Below are 23,892 nucleotides of genomic sequence, written 5' to 3'. Positions count from 1 at the left end.
TAAAGCGAAGACGAGAATGTGAAAATCTTTCATGTCGCTATACGCCATTCCCCGCTAAATGAGTTTGAATAAAACGGGTACCTGTCAGTGAAGTATCCTTCTTGTGCGACCTACAGGCAAAAATTTAATTAGCAGCTCAGAAAACAGCGAATACAGCTCCCTTTGGAATCCTCAGCGCCTCAATTTTTTCTAAATAAAGAAATTGAATTTCTCTGTTCGATTGGAATGACGATGTTCGATCGAATGAAGATACTACATTAACCCTTTAAGCCCTAACAGTGATCAGCATCAAATTTCTCCTTGTAATATCAATGCTTATTCAAACCCCTGGGGTCATGAGAATTAAGGGTATGATCACCCAGGGTGAATTTCTTGATACGTTAATAGCTTCTCCCTAGTACTTTTATAAGAAAAGTGTGGGGACGAGATAGGAGAATTTGTTCTTTGATATTAGGGGTTACAGGACCTACAATGATAGCAATTGTATTCACTGAATTAGTGCCCTGTCAAAAAAATATCCTGTAAAAATATCCACGACATTCCCGTTTCCTGTTTGGTATGTAGTGCAAGTATTGCGGAGATCCTCAAGGCATATGGATCAAGAAATAGCTAATTATGAAAGACATATACCCCACAGGAAACAAAACTCGGGATATGCTATCGATCCACTTTCCACAGCCTCCTTTGTTTTGGAACAGTCCGATTTTATAAACTTTACGCCGCCTTAGTCGACAAAGAGTTGAAATCTTGTTCTTTCCCTTTGCATCGCCGGTAGGGCACGCTAGATTATCTTGACTGAGACCGTTCAGCTGAAAGTCTGTTTCATTTTCCTGTATGTTGTTTAAACAAAGGCAATCATTTTATTAAACAAATTCTTTACTCCAGGGGCAACAAAGATGTCCTTACAAAAACATTGGGCCGTGATGTTAAATCGTTGGCGTTTTCTCGGACACTTTCTTAATATACATTTGTAAGGGACATTGAAGAACCCACTTACTATTCGAGAAGAGTAAGAGTAGGGGACGTTGGACGTGGATGAGTGGTCTAATCTTTCGCTCAGAGGGTAGGAGAATACAGTCTAGGGTGTCTATGGCCTACAGTTAACCCTACTACAGTCAATTGAAGTAATCATAAGCACAAGTCAACATACACATGTCCAGAAAGAAAACAAACCCTTCACCTCGCGCGCCAATCCTGTGGCCTTTTCACGTTACGTATGGAGTCCGATAGATAGAGTTTCTCTTATATGCCAGAAACGACACAGTGGACCATGTCACAGGAACAAAAACGATCCTAAATTAATATTTCCATGTAAAAGCCTATTCGATAGGGGCAGTTTAAGCTCGACAAGCAGCTGTTCGGAAAATGAGCCCACACTCACCTCGGGAATCGAACGTAGGCCAGCAGTTTCGCACCAGCATAAAAGTTAGCTGGTTGAGTTGTGAAGTAAGAAAGTAAGTAAAACCTTTATTTAGACACGATAAGTATTTAAGCTATGCAGCTTGTGGGGTCGTGTAAATTATATTAAAGATACATAAACAATAACTGTAATACTGTGAACGCAGTCTTATATGGGTCTACGCTCAATCTTTAAGCGAAAAAAAAAATCCTTACGTTTTCGTTGCGGGCGGAAACCTCGTTGGCGCTCTGTTCTCTCCCTGCTGCTTTGTAAATGATTAAGCTTTCAACTAGCGCCATGAAACTGAACACGAAGGAGACAATCAAGAACAGGTCAGCGGCCTTCACGTAGCTGACATGCGGCATGCCCCCGTTTATGCTTCCAATTAAGAATAACTGTGTGAGGAGAGAGGTAATGCCGACTGCTCCACGGTCCCCAATATTCCGGGAGTCCATCCAGAAAGCCATCCATGATACAACGGTACAAAGCGTGCACGGAAAGTAGATTTTAATGACAAAGAAACCAACCCTTCTCTTCGCGAAGAACTTGACTGTCAAAATGTCAAAGCAACCTGTGATAAAAACATGTACGCAGAGTAAACTCGCGAAGTAACCATTGTATCATCTTATAAAGCGGTCGGGTGAAGTTTTGTCTCGATGGTAAAAACTTTGGTCTAAGGAATGCTGCTTCCCTTCCTTCGTCTTGTGTCGCCTCGCCAATACATTAGCGCATGTACGTAAATACCAATAATATTATAATGTCGTGTCGTGATTGATAGTAAGCGGTAGGTTATGTTGCTATACATGTATGAAGTAACTATTGGATGCAATTAGGCGGTGTAATTAGTTCTCGTCCTTGCTCCATGCGCTACTCTCAAGCTTAACTATTAAGACGGAAATAAAACATACCCATGAACATGTCGCTGACAGCAAACTCCACACTTTGTTTTACTACCACGAAGTCTGCCATTTCTTGGTTAAAGAGTTTGACATGTATTTTTCGATAGCGTAGCTGGTTGTTATTCCTTCCGTCTAACAAGAAAAACGTATTGATAAGTATCTGGGGATTATATCCCAGGCCATTTCCAGTTTACAACTTGAAAGACCCTGGGAACGAGGTTTCCACAATGAAAGTAGTTGCAGCTTGAAAACAATCCTTTTAAGCATTGGAACTGAATGGCTGTCAAATAGTTATGATAAGTTCTCCTTTCAAGCTTTCCCCTGAAACGGCCTCTAGTGTTCATGTTAGCGCATTTTCTACAACCACAGCATTTAGTCGTAGAACAGCTTTGACAAAGCCGGTATTAACAGATCACATAATCCCATCTGTTCGTATCATTAGAGCGGTTTTCGTAAAGCAAACCCAAAGTAATTATTCTGGCCAATGGCAGCAGACGTGAACACCGCAACGAACCAATCATAACACAAAGCAAATACATGTAACTGGTGCGAAGCGCGGGAAAACGCGTGCGAACGAGGCACGATTGGTTTTGGTTTTGCTTCTGATTGGTTGAGCCTGAAGTGGCGCGAGTTTTGCTAACCAATCACAGAGCGAAGCAAAGCAAAACCAAATCAAACGCGAAATTACTTTCGACAGAAAACCGCTCTTTAGCTAAAAGCATGATTAAAAAATTATTGGCATAAACACGGTAAGTGATTATGCCGTCCATTTAGAATATTTGGGAAGGGAATTTTAGATCCCGCTCTACCCGACCGCATACATTTCGCTGCGTAGGTAATGATCTACAATTCTGTGTTCATTTCTCGTGCAGTCCCTCCAAAGAGTCAATACGCTAAAAGTGACGTACTTACAGCTCATGATGTCTAATTTGAAAACTTGTTTGTCCATTGGATAGGCCTTGAAATCCATCATCGTTGTAGCTGTTACCGTTACCCTAAAACGAACGATAAATTATTAAAACTAATAATAATCTAAGATTAGGGAGTGCGCTCGATGATATCGATCCCAGGCTCTCTCTCTCTCCTTTGCCAAGTTGGTGATGATGACATTCGCCCCAGCAAAATCTGCCGGGGATGCCAGATACGCGTCCCAAGATCCATTCATTCGATCAACGTTGTCCCATACAATCTCAACACCAATCTGTATTAGTAGTGCGTTCTTTCTACGTCGAACGCAACTAAGACTTGCATAAGTCGAATTTTGTAATTTAAAAGTCCAACTCGCTGACCATTACATGGACAAAGAACTGCTTTGAGAAAATCTATCTTAAAATAAATCTGCGCACAAGAACTAAGTGGAAGTCGCAAAAATATCAGCTCTTAATTTGAGCGATTGGCGCCGTCATAAGCCTGATAACCAAGATATAATGGTCTCTGATCAAGTTTGAAAAGAGATTTGAAAGAGAAAATTCACCGAAACCTTGCTGATATTGTTTTCAAGATTTAAAAACTTGCAGTAGCTAATATAACTTGTTCCTGAATTCCTGATAATACTGATGGAATACCCCATTCTCTCTATTCCACGGGGAAAAAACTGGTTGGAAAATGAAGTAGAAAAGGCACGACCGGGCGGTTTAAAATTATCGACCACGGGCAGATAATCGTGTCTCGTTTACGATAAATCTAACACTGCATTTTCTCGGAATCTTTCCTCTCTGCACAATAATTGTTTTTATGTTGCTATGTCGTGTCATGTCATGCGTATCATGTCAATTTATTTTAAATAATGTCATGTCATGTCACGTCACGTCATGGCTTTCATGTCATGTCAAGCAATTTTCTGTCATGTCATGTCATGTTTTACAATGTTATGTCATGCCACGTCATGGATGTCATGTCATGTCACATCATGTCATTGGTGTCATGTTATGTCATGTCACGTCACGTCATGGATGTCTTGTCACGTTATGGCTGTCATGTCATGTCACGTCATGTCATGGGTGTCATGTCATGTCACGTCATGTTATGGCTGTCATGTCAGGTCACGTCATGGGTGTCATGTCATGTCATGTTATGCTATGTTATGTCATGTCATGTTATGAAGCGTAGACTTCGGTAATCACCAACCCGTGCAGCGACACCCAATTTATACTTTTGAGTGTAGAATATCCAGCCGTCTCCGTACAAGACAATTGTCCGTGTTTCCTGCTGTACAGAGGTTTCAACAGCATTTTCAAAGAACGTATCTGGTAGCCACATTTTGTTAATAGCCTCGTATTGTAACAACAAGATACTGCTGCGATTGCCAAAAACCAGTCTGGTGTCCTTCCACATCTGTCTCATGTACATGTGTACTGTAAATTCCTAAAAAAATCATTCAAGATATATTTCTATTTAGACGAGTAACTAGCCTCCCACGCAGACGTTCTTAGGGGTTCGTCACGCGTTCCTCCCCCACGAACGTCTGCTGAAACGAACAGCCACTTCCGTTCGTTGGCAAATTGCCTTTGTCTGAACAGACCAATCAGCATTGATTCATTATGACAAGTAAAACCAATCACATACTGTGAAAAAACGGAATCCTCACCCGTGGAGATATTTTCGCTTCCGTACGTGCATATAGTTTATACGATTGAAATTTTTCCTTCCACAACACCCTACATTTTCTTCAGTGATTTCACGTAGAGAAGCGGCAAGAATTCCAAGATTTACCAATTTGTCTACCTGGTCTTTCATAAGATTTACGAGCAGCGAAACCACAACAACAATCAGTGACCAGCAGCTTCAAGAATTGAAATTGTAAACAAACGATAGAGCTTAATAAATAAGTGATTTTCCATAACCAGTTGGAAGGTTTACGAACACATCAGTTTTCTTCTGCGCAAATTGCACTATCACTTCTCTTTGATACGCATTCAACTCCCTAATACCAAACGTTTGGCACACATGACCAAAAACCACATTTAAGTCCGCCATCCTGTCTGGGGTAATATTTTTAATATCAAACTCGAGTTTACCCAAAGTTGGGAAACGGCTCCTGATTGGTCCGCAGTCGACGAACGGAAGTGGCTGTTCGTTTCAGCAGACGTTCGTGGGGCAGGAACACGTGACGAACCCCTAAGAACGTCTGCGTGGGAGGCTAACGAGTAACTGACTAGGACGCTGTTTTATTTTTTTAAGAATCATATAAGAGGCGAAGTGGATAGTTAATAATGCGAGTCGAACAACTTGTGTAAACAAATGCAAGCTAACTAGTTTTACTCGATTTATTGTTTTACCGCAACTGTTTCTAATCACGCAATCTGATTGGTTAATTTTCCGTTGTCGATAAGAGTCTAGACAACGCTGCTCGCTTCAATCAGCGCGCGGAAATTTTGACAGTTATTGTAAAAATTTTTTTTGACGTTGATATTGTGGTAAAAAACAAATCGAATGTGGTTTAACGTTGTTTGCACTCTTATCGACAACGATATTCGTTATCACAGTAGTCAAAATGTTGTGGACAGTTAGGCCCTGAAATTTTGATCTTCCGTTCTTTATTTTGTTACGTCCAAAAAAATTGAGCCACGGATATAAAATAGGCCAACTGTTATTTGACATTTTTCCTGCGAAATCGCGCTGAATATCGCCTGATACTTGGCCGAGTTGACTAAAATCAGAAGATATTCCGCGGGATAATAGTTTTATTATTCAGCACACTGATATCAAAGCACAGTTTTATTGCAAAAAAAGCTAGAGACGATCTTTCTTTTGCTATTTTCCTCCCCGAAACTCGAAATGACGTATATCGCAGAATATCTGTTGACTACAGACGAGCAATATTCGGTGCGCCATGACCATATTTGGGCAGTGTTACAGTGTGCTGAATATTGTACCACGTGACTCTTCTCATCCTATGAGACCTCACGAAAAATGATCAATAGTATATAGAGAGAGCCAATGAGATATGAGTTTGCAAGACTGACTGTGCCAGTGCATCGCATACATCAACATACCATGTTTTCTTCATTGACGTCTGAAATAGACAAAACAGCAAGTGACACGGAAATGCTGAGTGCTTCTCCTGAAACAAAAATTGCAGGCTCTCTAGTAAATAAAGGACCATTGCATAGCGTAGTTACAGGACTTTGATTGGCTTAGCGGCCATGAGATATCAGCCGTTATTAAAAACTGGATCATTCTATAATGCAATTCTGTAGTTTTTGATTGGCTAAGCGGCCATGGTGTATCAGCCATTATACCATACCCGAGAAATAGCGACCATTAAATGGTCTTCTAGGTGTTCTTTCGTAGCAAATTCTAACAATATTTCTTGTTTGTTATGAAGTTTTAAGTAGTTTATACTTTTACTAGTCCTGAATGAAAAAAAAATAAAATAAAAAAATAAATAAATAAATAAATAAATAAATAAAATACAGCTAAGTCCGACACAAAATGAGAGTTTCAGCTATATATCATTTGAGTTAATTGGACTGTATAGACTGAAGTTTTACATGTAAAATTTCATCCGTATTTAGAAAGTTCATTTAAAAACATTAGGGTCAAAATAAAAATGTTCTTAACCGACTCTTAGCCTGGGTAATGTTCATAGTATGTTCGTAAATTTTAGTTAAACTTAGCGCCAACGTTGTTATGAAAAAGGTTCTTATAACAAAGAGTATATAATAAGAAAAGTCATTCATTACCTGCATGTCCTGGCCTGAGGTTTTTGTCGTAGTCTTTAAACAAGTCCTTAAAAATGCCAGAAGCATTTGTAGGCTCTGTCAATGGAGGCAAGCTTTTCAAATCGGTCTCGATGTCGCTGGGATTAAGTTTATGTAATAACAACGATAATAAAAAAAATCAGTTTAAAAAAATGTCCACAATAATAACTATCTATAAAACGAAAAGAGGATATTAATGACCGAAATGAGTCAACCTCTCTACAAGTCATTTGATTAGCATGACATTAGTGGCGTGACAGAGCTTGTCGTAGTTAATGACTTGGCGTGACGGTGACACCTCGCCGCCAACGTCACGGTGCCTCCTTTTGCTAGAGCGCATACGTTCTGCGCATCTCGGAGGTGCATACTAATTTAGAGGTAATTTTTGCGCAGTTTATGACTTTGCGGGAAAAGAATATCTTAGCAAGGGGTGTTGAATTTAAAAAAAAAGAAGAACAAAATTCGGGGGTGAGCTTCAATTTGGAAAACTATGCCGTCCAGCACATTGTTATGCACTTAAAAGCTTTTAAGAATTATTTTTGCTTGGTCCTGTCGATTTGAAAAATGCGTGATTACAACAATTTTCTTGATGGATTGCAATAGCCCTTACTAGGATCTGCTTTTCCCCAAAATTATGAGCCACGCAAAAATACTGCTGGGGACAATTTAATAAATCTTTTACACTTGTAATTTGCAAGCTGGGCTAATGGTTTTACATTTGCACACAAAACAAAACTCAATGAAGAGTTCAAAACCAGTTCAATAATCCTTATCATCATTATTTATCCTTGTTAAGACTTCTACCAGTGTTTAGTCGACTCGTTTTCTGCGTGAGCGTGAAATAACTAGGGTACAGACTGTTAGCTACAATGTAAACGTTTTATTAAATTGGGCCCTGTATTAGGAGACAACGTCCTTAATTCATGCTAATTGGGATGAGTTGAGGACCTAACTTAGTCAAATTAGGCTGAAATGAATACGACGTGTCTGGCACGCATCCATTGAACGCCCACTACATTAACTAAGCATGGATCATTTTGAGCTCATATCTGCCCATGGTGTGCGTGCTAGTCAAAACATGTTATTGTTCAAATGCACCTGCATGGCTGTTTTGGCGATAGAGTGCCGGAGAATTAAAATTCACTTGAACTAAATAAAGCACTCTACTGCTAATTTTCAAAGATAGGAAAAACAATGGCTGTTAAGATACAAAGCTGAGTGCCCACCAAAAAAGTGCTTTCTGTTGATGAGAGAAGGAGACATAATTTGACTTTTGCTTTGTTTGAGGCAAAATAAGAAACTTCCTCTATTATAAAGAATAAGGAGACGTCTGCATAATTGTGAATAAGGATAACGTGGAGTGTGTTATCTGCAGTTTTATCTAAATATTCATGTAAACAGTTTTAGCGACATATCTTAAAAGAAAAAAACGACCACGACCAAGTTTTAACCCCACCTTGTGTTTTAAGTTTGACCATTCAAATGAAGGCAACTCAGCAGTACTTTCCTGTGGTGCTGTTTATTATGCTGTACAAGGCTTTTCTAACTTTTGAGTCTGTGGATGAAATCCTAAAGTGTGACCATTCAAATGAAAGCTACTGAGCAGAACTTTCCTATGGTGATGTTTATGATGCACTCTATCGCTCAAGGGAAGCACACTTTAGAATTTCATCCACAGACTCCAATGTTATACACCCACCTTGTACAACATAATAAACAGCACCACAGGAAAGTACTGCTCAGTAGCTTTCGTTTGAATGGTCACACTTTAGGATTTCATACACAGACTCAAAAGGTAGAACCACCTTGTACAGCATAATAAACAGCACCACAGGAAAGTACTGCTCAGTAGCTTTCATTTGAATGGTCACACTTTAGGATTTCACCCACAGACTCAAAAGTTAGAACCACTCCGTACAGCGTCAAAACAGCATCACATGAAAGTACTGCTCAGTAGCTTTCATTTGAATGGTCACACTTTAGGATTTCATACACAGACTCAAAAGGTAGAACCACCTTGCACAGCATAACAAACAGCACCACAGGAAAGTACTGCTCAGTAGCTTTCATTTGAATAGTCACACTTTAGGATTTCATCCACAGAATCAAAAGTTAGAACCACCTTGTTCAGTATCAAAACAGCACAGTGACTGCTCTGTAGCTACACTACATTCGCAGCCTCGAACAATTACTGGGGTAAAAACGTTTGAAAATAACAGTTTCTTTCAGCTTCCGTTTTAAGTTTTCTTAGAAACGAGAGCCGTAACCGCCGTCCAACGGAGTAACCTTAAATCCATATTCACGACATTGGGGAGCAGGGATGGCGCAGTGGTGAGAGCGCTCACCTCTCACCAATGTAGCCCGGGTTCGATTCCCAGACTCGGTGTTATATGTGGGTTGAGTTTGTTGTTGGTTCTCGTCCCTGCTCCGAGGGTTTTTCTCCGGGTTCTCCAGTTTTCCCCTCTCCTCAAAAACTAACATTTCCAAATTCCATTTCGATCCGTGTGTCACCCTCGTCAAAACAAACAAAAGTCGATTGCAGCTCTTGGTTCGGCCAATTCGTCATTCGTAAGTGAACAACTTACCTGTTGTTAACAATGGAATCACATAAAGCGTCTGAGACACGGAAATACATCCACGCAAATGACAAAATTACGAAGAACGAAGTGAAGGACATAGCTGTATTGCAGTAGCGTTAATAACTAAATAAATTGCTGCGTGATGCAGTTAGTTTATGTCAGCTTATCTTTTTATAAATATTTAACGATAAGTCTTCACTTGTAATTAAACTAAAGTCCCCACCCCCCCCCCCCCCTAAAAAAAACACCCCTCATTCGATAAACTTGCATAAAACTAATGCGGGAATGACCTCTCATCTGTGGTGGCAGACAAGCCTTTGAGTCTTTATTGTTTTTAATATGTAAATACAACTATAAATACAAACTTCACACTATTCAGGTAATATATACCAGAAAAGAAGATCGTTCCAACACAAGTGCATGGGACCCCAGGACTGGAGTTTAGAACATCGGCTCACACAAAGTTGAAATGGTAAAGCGCCGAGCTGCAAGATGGGCGCTGAAGCAATACCACAGATACCATAACACCTCCAGCGTCTCCAGCAGCAATGCCGAGCAGACGCCTGTCTCACACCCGTTTATAAAATACACCGTAGGAAAATTGCAGTTGCCCTCAGGAACTCTAATAGACCAACAAAGCGCAGCACCAGGTACTCTCACCGCGACGGTTTTGATTCCACTATCAACAACCTCTGCCTCCCACCGTCTCTCTTTCTACTCAAGAACAACATCTCAATGGAGCAATATACCCCACTCGTTTTTTTACCGATTATTCTTCTCTGTTATATCCTCAGTGTATCATAAACCTAAGCTACACCGAAACATAAACCAACAAAACCTGTTTAACTTACTTAAATACTTCTATCAACGTCCGCTGAATCCCCCAACCCAATAACCAGCTCAAATATATATATATGGGGGGGGGGGGGGGGGCTATTGGAAAAAAATATATAAAGAATAGCCTCCATTTGGCGCGAAAATATGCTTAGATATTGGTCCGAGGACATTATCTGTTCCGAGAAGCGAACAGTTTTCCGAGAGCGAAGCTCGAGGAAAACTGTGAGCTTCGAGGAGCAGATAATGTCCAAGGACAAATATCTGAGCATATTTTTAAAGTCAAATGGAGGCTATTGTGTTTATTATCCTTCAAATATTTTTCGCAACATGCGGGAATCTCGCGGGAATCGGCAGGATCTGCCATTCTGTCATATGTCTATCACGTCAAAGTTTGTCAGTTGGCTTCCAAAATCTCCACGTCAGATTTCGCTTCAGGTCGAAAGCATTTGTTTGGGGAAAAGGTAAAACATTTGAAAGGAAAGTAACCTTGTTTAATTTCGTGAAAGACAAAAGCAAGATACAAGTGGTGGATAAGGTTACAGGGAATCTAACTACCTCTCGAGAACAAGCTAAAGATCACTGAAAGCGAAAAACTGTAAAGTATCGCATTCCGTAAAAAGTGTAAACTGTCGTCAACGAAACAGCCGGCGCTTTGTCGTTCTCTTCCTTTATCTCGTGTTCAATTGGAGCAGCACTTTATATCGAAAATACAATTGTGGAATTTGAAGAAATCGAAGCTGAACCTGCAGTCGAATACGACGCCACCGGTTGTTTTTGCTGGATTCCATCAAAGCGCTTTCTTTGCTTACCTGACATTGAATGGAGCCAGCAACGAAGTCGTTCACAATCACTGAGGATTAAACTTGTTGCTCGAGAGTAGGACAAGCTGCTTCACTTCGTAGAGAATTTCGACATCTCGGGGTAACATGGCTGGTTTTTGTTTCGTGGACGAGATTTTATGTTCGCGAGCGATCTCGACCAGGTGAGCATTGATAGCATCATTTACCGGCTTGAACTCTGTCAGTACTGGTACTGAAATTTATGTTTTCGTTATTTAAATTCCTTATATCCAGGCCAGCACGAATTGCTCTCATTGAATTACAACTGTAATATTTGCCGTCGTGTAAGCGAGCTTCGAGCTTATTAATTAAACTCGTTTAATAGCTTGTTGATGGCTTTCTCATTTCGCCAGACTGAAAGAAAACCATAAATACTCTTAAATGAGATGAGCTAAAACTTTTCGCCTTTCATATTTTTCAGTTTTGCCACATTTTTAATTCAAAGCCTGTTAAACAGAGTTCAAACCAAGAGAAAATGTCGCAAATACGAGCTTGAGTATTTCAACATTTCGTTTACGAACAGCTTACTGTCAAAAACGTTTAGAGCGTATGTTGTTTTCTGGTACTGGTTTATCGACCAGCAGGTTTATCTCTTCTTCTGTCACAAAAGCAAACCGTTCCCCCATCTTGACCTTCATTTTAATTGCAAACTTGACGCTCCTTGAAGTTTTTGAAATTGGGGAATATCACTTGGGGAATATCCTCGGATATTCCCCAGTTTTAGCTGGGGTATATTCGGTCACGTGAGGCGTTTAGACCAATCGCGCGCGAGCGAAAATATTTGATGGATTATAAATATATATACATATAGAAAATAAGAAAAGAAAGAAAGACAGAAGGTTAATTTAAACGCTCTGTAAGCGAACTCGCGAATTAAACAGGTGGATTAAAGATAAGTAATAAGATAATAGTTTATTAAAACACCCTTGGCAGCCAATAGGCTGAATTACGGATAATATAATTTACAAATTTGGTAAAGCAAAAAATGTTAAATAAAAAAGGACACTAAAGATAAACTACGAAGTAGATAAATACAAAAAGTAGAGTAAAATCTAAGATCCGAAACTAAAAATTCCAAGAAGACTTGAACTAAGGGGGCGGTGGTGATGGCATTGAACATGATATATGCGTCTTAATGACCTAGGACAGCTATTGCGCACGGGCAACAGGCTATGAAGATTGTAGCCACTATTTTCAATAATATCATCAAAGATGCGCTGTTAGCTCTTGCCCTCTTGTGTAAAGGGCAGCAAGGCTTGCTTTCTGGTGGAGAGAATTTGTTTATCAATCACTGCATATTATCTTTGCTGATCATTTTGTTTATTCTCGTGACTTGCTTGTTTAATCAAGCAGTGATATTGTGAGGAGAAATAGGATGTTGGTCACTATTTTGAGGCTTTAAAAGGGTCAAATGATTTTTGAATGTATATTGTACCACAAACAGCTACCAGTATACGTTTATGCATTTAAGGGCCTCTTCATATGAGCTCGGTCGACCGGGCTGGCTCGGTTTCAGAGCAGTCTCGCCGCGCCACTCTTTCCTTTACAAAATTTCGATGTGTTCATATGAGAAGGCGGGCTGGCCCAGTTACCGAGATCTCGGTAGCCGAGCTGGAAAATTTTTCCATATTAACACTCCAGCCCGGATACCGGGACTGTACGTGACGAAACATTTTCAAATGCGCATGGCTTGTAAGTCGCTGACAAGTCGGAACGCGATTCCACTGGTATTTTGGGAGCCTTTTGGGCATTTTTTCATTCCGGTAACCGGGATTAAATTTCCCATATGAACAGAAGACAAAATTCGTTCCGCCTACCGGGCCAACCCGCGGTTACCAGGCTCATATGAAGAGGCCCTTATGGTGTAAAAGTTTCATTGTATATCAGTTACGCAAAGATCTAAACACTCAGCCCCTTTAAATGGTATAGACAGAGACGTAACTAATTATAAAAACCGTGTATCCTAATGGGAAAACCAATCGGGCGAGCCTGTCGATCGTTTGTCCTGCTGGTCGCTGAAGCATTGAAAACCTCTTCTTTTCGGCGGCCTTTTTATTTGGACATGCCATCTCGTCTTGTTTGGTCAGATCATTCATCCTGATATCTGTTTCATTTTCCTGTGGGTTTTTGGAAGAAAGAAAAGCATACTAAGTTGCAATGGATTAGCTCTGGATCAGAAGCTTTTCTTGAGTGATTTTTCTGCCGAGCGCACTCATTGAAACGACTGTTGTGTTGTCAGTGTTTTATACCCAAGAGACTTGTTCGTCCGTTTAGTGTGCTCGTTTGGGTGGTTTAAACCCAGGAGTACCAGTAGTCTGTCTAGTGTGATCATCTGGGTGAGAGTTAGCCTTAAATGAAACTTGTTTAGTAAATGGTTTAAACCCAGGAGTATCAGTAGTCTGTCTGGTGTGATCATCTGGGTTAGAGTTAGCCTTAAATAAAACTGTTGTTTAGTAAATGGTTTAAACCCAGGAGTATCAGTAGTCTGTCTGGTGTGATCATCTGGGTTAGAGTTAGCCTTAAACGAAACTGTTGTTTAGTAAACTTGATGGTTTAAACCCAGGAGTATCAGTAGTCTGTCTGGTGTGATCATCTGGGTTAGAGTTAGCCTTAAACGAAACTGTTGTTTAGTAAACTTGATGGTTTAAACCCAGGAGTATCAGTAGTCTGTCTGGTGTGATCATCTGGGTTAGAGTTAGCCGTAAATAAAACTGTTGTTTAGTAAATGGTTTAAACCCAGGAGTATCAGTAGTCTGTCTAGTGTGATCATCTGGGTGAGAGTTAGCCTTACAGTCAACCCAGGTCACGCGTGAACAGTATTTCCAAGAATGAAATGAACATTCGAATTTCTCTTTGTAATGTCCGACGTGTGAATGGAATGTTGGACATTTCTCTGGAAATCGTTCCGAAAAAGACGCATTAACTGAAAAAAAAAAAGATTCAAAATACTTGGGAAACAAAAAAAAAGATTCAAAATACTTGGGAAACAATTGTTATTCTTGAAATATTCAATTTTGCAGTGTAAAGAAAAATTCATAGCTTTATACCGTCAATAAGCTAGGGAAATTTATACGGGAACTCTGAAATCTCGTTGGCGATTTTCAAAACTGACATGTAAATTTCAAAACTCCGTTCAAATTTCAAAAATATCGTTCACGCGTGACCTGGGTTGACTGTAAATGAAACTGTTGTTTAGTAAATGGTTTAAACCCAGGAGTATCAGTAGTCTGTCTAGTGTGATCATCTGGGTGAGAGCTAGCCTTAAACGAAACTGTTGTTTAGTAAATGTTTTAAACCCAGGAGTATCAGTAGTCTGTCTGGTGTGATCATCTGGGTGAGAGTTAGCCTTAAACGAAACTGTTGTTTAGTAAATGGTTTGAACCCAGGAGTATCAGTAATCTATCTAGTGTGATCACCTGGGTGAGAGTTAGCCTTAAACGAAACTGTTGTTTAGTAAATGGTTTAAACCCAGGAGTATCAGTAGTCTGTCTGGTGTGATCATCTGGGTGAGAGTAGTCCCTAAATAATATGTTCTTACTTTTTCTTCTAGCGGTAAAACTTTGTTGGTACTCTTTTCCCTCGAAGCTGCTTTAAAAACGATCAAACTTTCCAGCAGCGCAAGAAACGAGAACACAAAGGAGACAATCAAAAACAGGTCAGCGGCCTTCACGTAGCTGACATGCGGCATAGAGTCATTAATGCTTCCAACCAGAAACAGCTGTGTGAGTAGAGAGGTGATACCGACTGTTCCACGGTCTCCAATATTCCGGCAGTCCATCCAGAAAGCCATCCATGATATTACAGTACAAAGGGTGCACGGGAAATATATTCTTATGACGTAATAGCCAACCCTTCGTTTTAGATTGAATTTGACTGTCAGCACATCAAAACACCCTGTGAGGAAAACATACATGTGAACTAACTGTGTGCTCAACTTAACGAGATCGGAGACGCATTTGCAAATGATCTGCTGAAGGTTCTTAGAGGATGGGTGACTTAATTAGAGAGACGCTTACTGAATTTTCTTCAAAAACTCATTAATAATTCATAAGCCCATTGACCTATCAAATGGTTGATAAAACATCACGTGCAGTGGTTTTAAAACCCGATAAGACGTCCTCATTATTAGTATGCGGTGTTAACTGTTTTTCTCGTATGTTAATTTCCAACGTTCACAAAGGCTTCATTGTTATGAACTCCCTTGACACACGCTTTTTCAGGAATTTTTTTGAAGCCGTCCAAAAAACTCGCAGCACGTGTTTTATCGGGTTTGAAACCACTCGGCTGCGCCTCGTGGTTTTAAATCCCGATAAAACACTGCTGAACATGTTTTGAACAATACTACAAAATCTACCAACCTATCTACCCCCTATCTTGCTACTTACTACAGCCTCTATCTTCCATACTAAGCCCTGGAGTCAACCCTTTCCCGAGTAGATAAGATAAATAGCGGTGGCTCCTGCTTAAGTGCCTGTCTTCCTTAACCTTCTTACTGCCCCTTTTTGAGACACTTTGTGATAATTATGTGAACGTAAAAGCAGTGTCTCTAAAGCGTGGTTACATTGCAACAGAACATGTATCCGCCATATTTTTTTAACCTGAAGAAAGGCAGTTAAACTGCTCTATTGGATCTTTAACAGCAGAACAATCCCGAAATAGACAATTAGACTATAATTTTAAGTAGTTTTCTTACCCATAAATAGTTCTTTGGCAGTAATCTCTGCGCTTTGATTGACTACCACAAATTCTGACATTTCACTGTTCAAGAGTTGGACGTCAATTCTTGGATAATGCAGTTGGTCGATACTCCTTCCATCTGATCAGGGACACAGAAGTTAACAAAACATTCAAATGCTTTTTTAGGGCCTCCATAGACAAGGCAAACTGTTATAGATAACTTTTGGTTGTCGATAACAAAATGTTATCGATGACAAAACATCTCGTGTGTGAATCAAGTCATCGACTACAAATGGTAAAAAATAAAGTCGTCGACAACAAAATAGTTTTCCTTTTCAAAGGGTCCTTAGAAACATCACTGGTTAATTTAGTCTTGAGGGACTGTAACGTATCTTTAATAACTACACTGGGTCGAATCTTAATAAGACCACCGGGGGCCAGTCCCTAGGACATGATTAGCTTGGTATAGACTTACCATTATATTGAGTGAATGGACCATACTTTAGTCGATTAAATGTTGTGTCAATGGTGCCCTTAACAAATTTTGAGGTCGACGTACGACGAAATTCAAAGTTGTTTGCAAAGGCAGGCATTGTTTTTGGGCCCTAACATAAGGAAACAGCAAGTTACATTCCTCATTAAGTCGAGTCATACATTTTCTATTGCGGCCCTCAGTTAGTAAATCAATAAGATGCTAATACTCACAGCTCATGATGTCTAATTTGAAAACCTGTTTGTCCATTGGATAGGCCCGGAAATCCATCAACGTTGTGGCTCTTACCGTTATCCTAAAAACAAAAAAGGGAAGTTTCTTGAGGACTAGTTACACTAGGGACGAGTACTCTTTACTGCTACCAAGAAGGGGTTAGATGCAGAGGTTCTTGCAAAAGCTTAAGAGTCTGTCCTTGGCGAAGGAAATTTGTTGCAACTCCATTTGCTCTGTGATTGGTCCAGAGCTTATGCACGTCGATCAAATGTTACCACGGTACTTATCTTATTCCCCTTACTTCAAATCGATTTGAATCGAAGGAGCTTCAACGAGTGACAAAATGTTGTTACACTTTCGCCTTGATCGGGTCTCCCTCCCTTTCCCACCATTCAATGTTGTTTGGAAACTTAAACGCGCTGCAAAAGCCTTCGCTTTCGTTGCGCTATCCAACATTACTCACAGGGGGAAGAAGGGTTGGATGGTCGAACGAATTATGGCCCCAGCTTTCTGCATAAGCTTTAATTCTGTTATAAATATGCGAAGTCCTGTGTCCTCCTTTTGTCTGGACTAATTTACCTCTGAGAAAAAACTACCAAACCATCTCCAAAGAGGACCACTGTCCTTGTTTCCTTTTGCACAAAGGTATGGACAGCATTTTCAAAGAAGGTATCTGGCAGCCACAAGTTATCAAGGGCCTCGTCTTGCAAGACTAAGGTACTGCCTCTATCGGCAAAAGCCAGTCTAGTGTCGTTCCAGATTTGTCTCATGTAAATGTCCACTGTAAATTCCTGGAAATGATCAGAAGAATATTGGTTTCAAAAATTATAGCATGACCGAGGAAATACGCGTGGTCTGACCGGTTCTTGAATGATATCATAACGTGTTGCGACTCGATTTGATTTGTGAACCAGAGTTCAATAAAGGCCAAGTAATACGGGCAACATTTTCTTGCAACTTGTCGCGTTGCAATTTGCGATTGTTTGTTGTGCGTTTACCACCTCCGCGCGCAACAAATTTTCATGTTGCAAAAAGTTGACAAAATTGGTTTCTCCTTTTTGCAACATGAAAACTTTTTGCGCGCAGTTAGCATTACGGGAAACAAACAACGGCAACATTTGTTGGACGACAAGTTGCAAGAAAATTTTGCTCCTATTTTACTTGCGGCCTTAAGACAGCGGCATCAATCAATTATTGTTAAATAACTAAAGGAACTGATTTGGAGGCGGGGGTGTAGATTTTGTGTTGTGCCTCGCAAACTTTGCTATGGTAACTGAGGTTCCCACCATTAAAAAAAAAGAAAAGAAATAATAAAATTTGAGAAGAATTCCTGAACTGAAATTGTCCATCTGAAAGTGTTAATACCGCATAAAAACTGTGGACGGAGTAATTTCAGGAGTTGCAGAAAAAGCCTGAAAACAAATAACATTAAACAACCATTGTAAAAAAGGCCGTGATAAGTCTCTTTGATTACGGATGGCAAGGATCTAGATTAAGATTGAAAGTTGTAAAATTGGGCTAATTTTCATATACAATAGGTACGACGTGGGTGCCTAGAAGGTACGAATGTGTCCACCATTAGAAACCACAGTGGATCGATGCCTACCATGTTTTCCTCCTCGATATTTGAAATGGACAAAAATCCAAGTGACACTGCAATGCTGAGAGGTTCCCCTAGAGCAAACACTTTAGCATTAATAAGAATACAAACTATTTTACCAGAAGATATGAAAGATCTTTGAATGATAGCAACAATTAAAATAGAAGGCCCTCACAGTTCACGCAACTTAAGCAGTTGCGAAAAGGTAGCGTGAAAAAATTCAGGTTTAAACGGGAATCGAACCCATGACCTCTGCGATGCCGGTGTAGTGCTCTACCAATATTGTGAGTTCGTAAGATACCCGTGGAAGAACAATAAATGAATATAAATATCTGAAACATATCAGTTGAACTGCGGGTGAAAGATTAAATGGAAGAAAAACTCACAGTTCAAATATGTTTCATACATTCATATTCAATGATAGCGGCAATGTTAACTATTTATTACAAAAAAAAAAGATCTTTGCAGAAAAACTTTAAAACATTTTCGTTGTAAAGCGTTGTCTTTTCCTTTAGATAAGACAACGCATTGATCTATAGTTACATTCTACAATCTTAGCGCGCTCAAGACACGAGTATCGCATGCTTCGGCTAAGGTACCCGACATTTCATTGGATGAACTTTGACCCCCTGCGTTTTCGGTTCCTAGGACTATTCTTGGGATACATACTAGTCATGCAATGAGAATGATGTATTAATCAGTAAATGACACAGTCATACTCGGAAAAAAAAATCCGAGTGCTCCTATCAGGAGTTGAACCTAAGACCTGATTACTAGTTTGGATGCTCTACCACTGAGCTACAGGAGACTCGTGGTTCATGGGACAAACGTCCTGCATACTGCTACGATTGGAATGCCAGTGTATGGCATATCAGTGTGTGGCATATGGGTAGTTACGCAATGCTTTCGAGTGGTACCTAGTCACTTGTTTGATACTTCACCGTAAACCCCTCGAAAGTATTGTATAATTAGTACGCAAAAGTCATCGAATTTTCAACAATTAGCAAAATAGTCAAGGTACCTGCATGTCTGGGCCGTAATCTTTTGTCGTAATTTTGGAAGAGGGTCTTCAGAATGTCCGAAGCGTTTTGAGATTCTATCACGGGAGGCATGGTTTTCAGATCTGGAAAATACTCCTCGTTGCTGGGAAAAAAGAAAGAAAATTAAAATACTAAGGGATAAATACAAGGAAGCCAAATAAATCTAACATCACAAAATTTCTAACACCTTTGCAGAAACGAAGCAGAGTGCACAATCGAGCGCTGTTGAGATGTCCTTACGTTCATTACTTACTGGAAGTGATGTTATTAAAGACCAAGAAAATTTACATTTATCGGTGCAGGGTAATTCTTTTGTAAAGGACGTGACCTATTATCTGCAGGTCATATGGTGGAGGGGGAGGGGGGGGGGGGGTCGGACAACCATACCTTTTTGGGGACTTTGAAGGAGGGGGGTAAGGAGCGGGGAACGAGGGAAGTTTGTGTTTTCGTTCCTAATCCCGCTGGGAAAATAGGGGCCATGACGATTCCCTAGGAGGGTAATTTCTCAACTTTGACTGCTGTTCTGTGTCCCCTTGAAAGACGAGGAAATTAGCACTTTCGAGAGGGAACAAAGTTCCCTCCCTTGCCCGGGATCCCCCAGCGGTTGACTGATCATAGGTACATTAAAGGACCTCAAAACAGAGAGTGGCTTTCAGGCTCCAAGTAGATTTTTTTCTACGCTAGTCTCCAGTGTTGTAAATTTCAAGTCTATCCCAGTGCATGGCTTTTTTACAAATTTATTTGTCAGACGAACAGGGCTAGTGATCATGAATCTATTGTGTGCAGAAATACACCTGCGGAGGTCTTATTTACATCATAAAAAGAACTAATTACACTTTAAGTCCATCAGTACAGCTGATGGTAGATTCCTATCAAATTAGCTTAAAATTAAGAACGTCCCTTGAAGATGAGGTTTTGCTTTGAAGATGACAAGTTCTTTCCTGAGTCTACGTGTTTACTAAATCCTTTTATGATTTCACCGAAAAAATTTCAGGGACCACAAGGTGAATAGGTTTTCTTCCGTCCAAACAGTAAACAAGGACACACAGTGCCGATCTGTCTCCAAATCACTTTTTTAGTAAATCGTAAAATGATTAAGTAAACTCACGAATTCATAAAAAAACTTATCATCTTTGTGCTCACAAAGTAAAACCCGGGGGTCAGTTATTAAAAAAAAAGTTTAGACGGTGTTTGACAAAACCACGTTCTAAGCCATTTTCAATTTTCCAACAATCGTATCTAAACATTGTCTACTGCCAACGGTAACAAGAAGGTTTGTATCGTAGACTGAAAAACTATTTATCTACTTAAAATAATCCACTTATAGACAGATTTGGAGGCCTACAGATTGCCTTAAGCCGGGGCCTAAGTTAGACTATAAAACTGACCCCTTATCTTTAACGTACTTTAACGTACTTTTTTTAACGTTTGCTCGCTGTGGACTCGCATACAGTTCGTCAATCAGCAGAGGTGGCGAAACTGTATTCCCGGCGTTGAAGAGATGTAACACTGGCATGGGACAATCTCCGAGATATATTACTGAACGAAGAAAGCATTATAAGTTATCCGGGTTGTATGAGAGGCAAATTGAAAAGCACTAAGCAAAACTCTAATTAAAATCGTCTGTATACCAGTCGCAAGAATTCGCAATCAATTATTTATTGTTTTCGATTCGTTAGCTATCAATGCCGGTTTCACAATCTCCTAAAGTCAGTCTCACACTCCATAAAAAATAACATGTCGTCACCTTTAGAATACTCGCTGATAAAACGACTTACGGAATAAAACTATTTCAAATACAAATTCGAAGAACGATCTTGTTTTACTAGGATGGCTGTTTATTGTAAGGCGATTCTGAAGAGCAACAATTGAAAGGGGCTTTAAAATAGTCTAATTAAGTAAAACCGTTGAACTCGTTCCAAAAAACCGTGAGTCGCACTTCTGAAAAATTATCTATTATACTCAAAATTGTCAAAATCTTACGGTTGAGGACACGAACGATCCGCTTTGGCCTCAAGCTTAAATGTGTCAGTAATACCAGGAAATGGATTGCTGCATGATTAGTCACGAGTAATATTATTATGGACTAAAGAATTGCTTTGTGTAAAGCCTGGTTTCACGCTAGCAGAGGCGTAAGAAGACAACTCGTTTTTCATTCAAGATAAAATAGTCTCAAGAACGGACAATTCAAGCACATGCAGTGGATTTAGAAGTGCAAGTCGGCCCTAACCATTTAGCCAGTATTTTCGGTCGGAAGGTCCGGAAACTTTTCGTGTTAAATGGAACGGCGTTTTCCCATTCGCCCCCAACTTGCAGGCTCATTAGTAGGTAGAAAACAACTTACGTCATGGCGCAAGAAGACAGCAAAGTGGAAATGGAATATTTGTACAAATGGAACAGTAATTCTCGTTCTGACAGTTCAGAGCGGAAAAAGTGGAGTGCCTCCGAAGGTCATTCCGTTTGTTCCGGGCACTTCCGTTTGATCCGGTCGTTCCATTTACACTTCAACATGCTGTTTTACTCCAATTGTTTGCCTCATTGCCTTAGCAGCTTCAAATTACTATGTCTCTAAACCCTTGGTTATGAAATTGTTTACCTTTTTAAGTTGTAACCAGAACACGAAGCTTCTGCGTGATAGCAAAATATACAGGCAAAGGATGAAATCACGAACATCGGAGTCATTGACATAACTGTCCCGCTGTTTCTGACAGGTCGTGAATTGACAACCTGTTTAAGTTGTCAGTATTTTCTCCGTCACCACATTTATTATTAGTGAGGAGCAATGAAAGAGGATAAATAATACATCACGACTTGCCCCTTTTCATTAAACGCTTCGTCATTCAACCAACCAAGCAAGCAGTCGGTCGGTCGGTCGGTCGGCCAGCCAGTCAGTCAGTCAGTTAGTCAGTCAGTCAGTCAGTCAGTCAGTCAGTCAGTCAGTCAGTCAGTCAGTCAGTCAGTCAGTCAGCCAGCCGGTCAGCCAACCAGTCAGTCCGTCAATCAGCCAGCCAGCCAGTCAGTCAGTCAGTCAGTCAGTCAGTCAGTCAGTCAGTCAGTCAGTCAGTCAGTCAGTCAGCCAGCCAGCCAGCCAGCCAGTCAGTCAGTCAGTCAGTCAGTCAGTCAGTTAGTCAGTCAGTCAGTCAGTCAGTCAGTCAGTCAGCCAGCCAGCCAGCCAGCCAGCCAGTCAGTCAGTCAGTCAGTCAGTCAGTCAGTCAGCCAGCCGTTCAGCCAACCAGTCAGTCCGTCAATCAGCCAGCCAGCCAGTCAGTCAGTCAGTCAGTCAGTCAGTCAGTCAGTCAGTCAGTCAGTCAACCAGCCAGCCAGTCAGTCAGTCAAGCAGTCGGTGAGCAATCTGGACCCAAACTTATATAAACTCCTAAATTCTTCAATTAACGAATCGATGAATTGATCGTTGGATTCCGACTTTATATAACAATCGACTAGTCCTCCTTTTTCTCGGCTACAGATAATGGTTCAATCATTTACAAATAATGCTTCAATCTCTTAAGCTTAAAGTGCACCTAACCCCCAACCTTTTTTTTCTCTTAAATAAATCTTTCACCTGTTCGAAACATATTGCGCTATTTGGCGCCTTTTTCAACCAAATCTTGAGTTTTTAAAGGCTGTAAAAGTTACGAAATCTAGCTATCATCTGTCCCATGACCGGGCTAGTAAGGGGCATGGGTCCATTCCTTACTTGACGTCACAAACTGATTTGCATTGTATCAAGTCTTTGTTAAAATGCATGCAAAGCAGTTTGTGACGTCAGGTAAGGAATAGACCCATGCCCCTTACTAGCTCGGTCATGGGACAGATGATGGCTAGATTTCGTAACTTTTACAGCCTATAAAAAGTCAAGATTTGGTTTTAAAAAGGCGCAAAAAGGCTCAATGCGTTTCGAACAGGTGCAAAAATTTATTTAAGCGGAAAAAAAATTTGGGGTTAGGTGCATTTTAACTTACCATACAAGTATCTTTGGGTGTCTCGTAAATGACCCACGTACTTCCTGATTACAAAGTTACCTTAAAGCCTGGTGGTACTCCTACCTATATTATAACCTAATGTATTCAGGAAAGCGCCGAAATTGAACACAAAGTAATCAAAACCAATGAAGGAACGCTAATATGAGCTAAAACCATAGAAGTTCCGGAAATAAAATTATTTTTTCTTCATTTTAAAAAGTGATTTTCTATTTTCCTCCCTCCCCCGGTCTAGATAGGGTTAAAGGAAATTTAGAGAAATATGCCAGCCCACCGATTTACCGATCCAAATACTCAGACTTGAAGTCTGAAAATGGATGTGGCAGATGACGTATTTTGGTCTGGAATAGGGTCGGGGGTTGGGGGAACTGGGCGGCACAACCCCACCAAAAATAGCTCGAAGGCGTTTTCCCTGGGCCTTGATAATACGATAGATTTACTATCTTGAGGATTGTGCATGCCACCAACCTTTCGTTTCCATTATGATGTGACTCACACGCCAGCAACAACGTCACTCTGTTTGTCAACAGGACGAGATACACAGTGGAAAGGAACATCCCAAGCGATTCTCAACTACTCTCAGATCGGCATCGTATTCAATCAGCTATTAGTAGTATTTCCTGGTCTGTTAAT

At 40.3% G+C, this 23,892-nt stretch overlaps 2 protein-coding genes and 1 long non-coding RNA gene across 6 annotated transcripts in view; all 3 read right to left on the bottom strand.

Annotated features, from left to right (window-relative positions):
- Nucleotides 1-23,892, bottom strand: part of LOC146468642 (uncharacterized) — a 132,687-nt gene that overhangs the window by 97,057 nt on the left and 11,738 nt on the right. The gene's annotated exons all lie outside the window — the stretch shown is intronic.
- Nucleotides 93-9,795, bottom strand: LOC146468643 (gamma-aminobutyric acid receptor subunit beta-1-like). Its single transcript, XM_085124381.1, has 8 exons — nt 9,587-9,795; nt 6,984-7,099; nt 6,294-6,361; nt 4,451-4,662; nt 3,211-3,293; nt 2,308-2,430; nt 1,615-1,970; nt 93-830 (listed from the first exon to the last, which is right to left on the bottom strand). The coding sequence occupies exons 1-8, from the start codon at nt 9,676-9,678 to the stop codon at nt 585-587; spliced, it is 1,296 nt and encodes a 431-aa protein (XP_084980507.1). The 5' UTR covers nt 9,679-9,795; the 3' UTR covers nt 93-584.
- LOC146468641 (gamma-aminobutyric acid receptor subunit beta-1-like) overlaps nt 11,176-23,892 on the bottom strand; it is a 33,090-nt gene continuing 20,373 nt past the window's right edge. For all 4 annotated transcript variants that reach the window (XM_085124460.1, XM_085124458.1, XM_085124461.1 and 1 more), the window contains exons 2-9: nt 23,728-23,884; nt 19,261-19,382; nt 18,246-18,313; nt 17,219-17,430; nt 16,639-16,721; nt 15,950-16,072; nt 14,795-15,150; nt 11,176-13,373 (exon numbers count right to left, since the gene is read on the bottom strand). In XM_085124460.1, coding sequence (XP_084980586.1) covers nt 13,173-13,373; nt 14,795-15,150; nt 15,950-16,072; nt 16,639-16,721; nt 17,219-17,430; nt 18,246-18,313; nt 19,261-19,382; nt 23,728-23,816 — 1,254 coding nt within the window. In that variant the 5' untranslated portion in view covers nt 23,817-23,884 and the 3' untranslated portion in view covers nt 11,176-13,172. The remainder of the gene's footprint in view (nt 13,374-14,794; nt 15,151-15,949; nt 16,073-16,638; nt 16,722-17,218; nt 17,431-18,245; nt 18,314-19,260; nt 19,383-23,727; nt 23,885-23,892) is intronic.

This window comes from Pavona decussata, unplaced genomic scaffold (assembly GCF_977016875.1).
Source record: "Pavona decussata unplaced genomic scaffold, jaPavDecu1.1 SCAFFOLD_130, whole genome shotgun sequence".
NCBI lineage: Eukaryota > Metazoa > Cnidaria > Anthozoa > Scleractinia > Agariciidae > Pavona > Pavona decussata.
Note: the sequence above shows the minus strand (reverse complement) of the source record. Positions and strands in the feature narration are given on the sequence as shown.

What these genes read in the sequence shown, in the direction of transcription:
- LOC146468643 (XM_085124381.1), bottom strand. Translation starts at nt 9,678, where the DNA reads ATGTCCTTCACTTCGTTCTTCGTAATTTTGTCATTTGCGTGGATGTAT. An exon ending in GATTCCATTGTTAACAACAG is followed by an intron (nt 7,100 to 9,586) that starts GTAAGTTGTTCA and finishes ACTTAATCCCAG; the next exon opens with CGACATCGAGACCGATTTGA. An exon ending in CAAATTAGACATCATGAGCT is followed by an intron (nt 2,431 to 3,210) that starts GTAAGTACGTCA and finishes TTTTCTTGTTAG; the next exon opens with ACGGAAGGAATAACAACCAG.